The sequence below is a fragment of the Tenebrio molitor genome, chromosome 9, assembly GCF_963966145.1.
Source record: "Tenebrio molitor chromosome 9, icTenMoli1.1, whole genome shotgun sequence".
Classification (NCBI taxonomy): domain Eukaryota; kingdom Metazoa; phylum Arthropoda; class Insecta; order Coleoptera; family Tenebrionidae; genus Tenebrio; species Tenebrio molitor.
Window position 1 is genome coordinate 6,318,388 of NC_091054.1, and position 2,468 is coordinate 6,320,855.

At 47.0% G+C, this 2,468-nt stretch overlaps 1 protein-coding gene across 1 annotated transcript; it reads right to left on the minus strand.

Moving 5' to 3' along the window:
• Window positions 1-35: 35 nt before the first annotated feature.
• On the minus strand, window positions 36-2,201 carry Caf1-55 (chromatin assembly factor 1 p55 subunit). The gene is made up of 3 exons (XM_069057973.1): window positions 1,916-2,201; window positions 620-1,738; window positions 36-570 (listed from the first exon to the last, which is right to left on the minus strand). Exons 1-3 carry the CDS (start codon window positions 1,935-1,937, stop codon window positions 428-430), a joined length of 1,284 nt encoding a protein of 427 aa, XP_068914074.1. The 5' UTR covers window positions 1,938-2,201; the 3' UTR covers window positions 36-427.
• Between the last annotated feature and the right edge of the window lie 267 nt (window positions 2,202-2,468).

A 2,468-nucleotide genomic window follows, 5' to 3' on the forward strand; every position in this document is an offset into this window, starting at 1 on the left:
TGACGCATATCTGAATGTAACAAAAAACCATCAAATTTCGGTAATTATTATTGGTAAAAACTTTCAAAGCTAGTAAACACGTAAATAAAACAACGGAATCTCCAATTCTTGTGGCTTAAAATTCAAAATAGTTAATCGAAAACTGGCTACGGGGTGTGCACCGCTACTGCTGTTTGGAAACATCTTTTTACGAACAGAGGGCGCTACGCAACGAGTGACTGCCATGTTGCCAAATTTGGCTCTATTTTACATGGCTTAAAAACGGAACGCTAGCTTGCCGTGTTTTTAAAAACACTTGAAACACTCTCAGTAGCCAGTAGCGGTACAAATTCCACCGTACTAGCTCGGAACAAATGAAACAAATCAGAAACGTTTTAGATTCAGAATAATAAAAAAGGTAACACACGAAATTAAAGTGGCGATTAAATTAATTAGCAGGCGCTTCCATGTCAGCTGCCGGCTCGGGTTCTTCGTCGTTATAAATATTCTCGGCCATCTGCCAGACTTGCATGATGTTGTCCTCGGAGACGGAGCAGATGACCCAGGGTTCGTTCGGGTTCCAGCTGAAATCTGAACGCACCGCTACCTCTTTACCTCGACCGCGTCCCAGACAACTTACCGGAAATTTTGGCAGTGTGGCCTCCGTGTATGAAGAGCAGCTCCGGCGGTCCGTCCTCTGCGTCTTCGGGACTCTGCTCTTCTCCGATCTTGCTCAGGTCCCACACGTGCAGCCGCCTGTCGGTTCCCGACGATGCCAGGATGGTCTCGTTGTGGGGACTCCACTGCACCTGGAAGATCTCGTCCTTGTGGGACTCGAAACTGTGCAGTTTCAGCTTGAGATTTCTCAGATCCCACAAGGCTACAGTCTTATCGGCGCTCCCGGTCGCCAGGATGAACTCCGAGTAGGGGTTGAAGCTCAGACAGTTGACTTCGGCGGTGTGGGCGTCGACCGTGTGCGATGGTTTGCTGGTGTTGTTGCATCTGGTGTCCCAGATCATCAACTTCTGGTCGTCGGCGACCGAGCCGAAGAGACTCTCGTGCAGCAAGTGCCACGCCACATCCTCCACCACCGCCGTGTGTCCGGTGAAGATGGTTTTGGCGTCGATTATGCGGTTCTCTTTAGGGGTGGCGTTGATGTCCCACAGACAGATGGTATGGTCGTCGCTGGCCGACAACAGGTACCCGTTGAGGTTGGGGTTCCAGGAAAGACCATATCCCTCTTTCTGGTGGCCCCTTAGACGCAGATCTGGGTGGCACTCGCCGTTCGGGTCCGGCTTGCTCGGGTGCTTTGTGTAGTCGAAGACGAGCACGTCGCTCGAGGGGGTCTTCGTGGCGATCACGCACGGGTTCTGGGGCATGTACCGCGCCCTGTTCACCTCGCCTTCGTGGTTGATCTTGATCTCGATCTCGATTTTTCCGGAAACCGAACCGAAACCGCCGAACTCGCCCTTCTCGTTGTCGTAGTGTGAGGCGTCGAACTGCGCGTCTTCGTTCGGCAGCTGCACGCTCGCGATCAGCAGGTGGTTCTGTTCATCTGAAGTGTGCGTGCCCAGGATGAGCCGATGGATGGAGTGGTCCTTGCCCTCCGGTCTCGTCACGTCCGGCAACCACTGAGCCGTCAACGACGGCCACTCTAGCGCGTGTGTCATCACCAGATCATACAGAAAAGGCGTGTTTTTCTTCCAGATCTTGTACTCTTCGTTGATAACGCGCTCCTCGACGGCATCGTCGAACGTTTCTGGAATTTACACCATCAAATGATCCAACTCAACTGTACGAACGCTAAAATGTAAAGTATTTGCAAAAACCGGCGGCAAAAAATTTTTCCGGTGCGGATTTTTCAACAAACATAATCGCGTTGAGGTTATGTAAGAAAAATGTATTCTATCGCGACAGTAATTATGATGTAACTTACCAGCATCACCCTTGTCGCCCATTTCTCCAAATAACCACCAACTTTCAGTCTAAAACTAGGGAAAAAATCACACAAAAAGGAGAATGACCGGACCACAAATACTATGACGCTATCCCGCCAAATTACTACAACGTTGTCAAATTGTGACAGTCACATAAATTACACTGTTTTCACATAAAACACATCGATAAATTAATCTGATAAATGTCAATACGTACAATTATTCACAGTTAGTAAATTAAAAATAAAATAACGCAAAATCACCAAGCACATTGGTTTAACTCTTATCTTTTACGATTAGGCAACATTTGGCAACGATGCGCATTGTCGCCAACTGATGAAGTAAAAATAACCAATTAACCGTTGCTTTTTAACTTTTTCTTTTCTGCTTATGAAATAAAGCATAAATAACGCTTCATGTTTTAAATTTGCTGCTTAGGGCGATTAATTATGATGAATTTCACAATAAAATTAATGCCGCAAATTTCCACGACCTTTCGAGACTTTGCTCTTAATTTCATTTTGATATTGTATTTGAGGGTAGAAAACTCCG

Bases quoted from the DNA above. Each gene is read 5' to 3' on its own strand.
- Caf1-55 (XM_069057973.1), bottom strand. From the start codon at position 1,937: ATGGGCGACAAGGGTGATGCTG. The intron at 1,739-1,915 runs GTAAGTTACATC...TGTAAATTCCAG, and splicing joins GGGCGACAAGGGTGATGCTG to AAACGTTCGACGATGCCGTC. The intron at 571-619 runs GTAAGTTGTCTG...CGGTGCGTTCAG, and splicing joins CCACACTGCCAAAATTTCCG to ATTTCAGCTGGAACCCGAAC.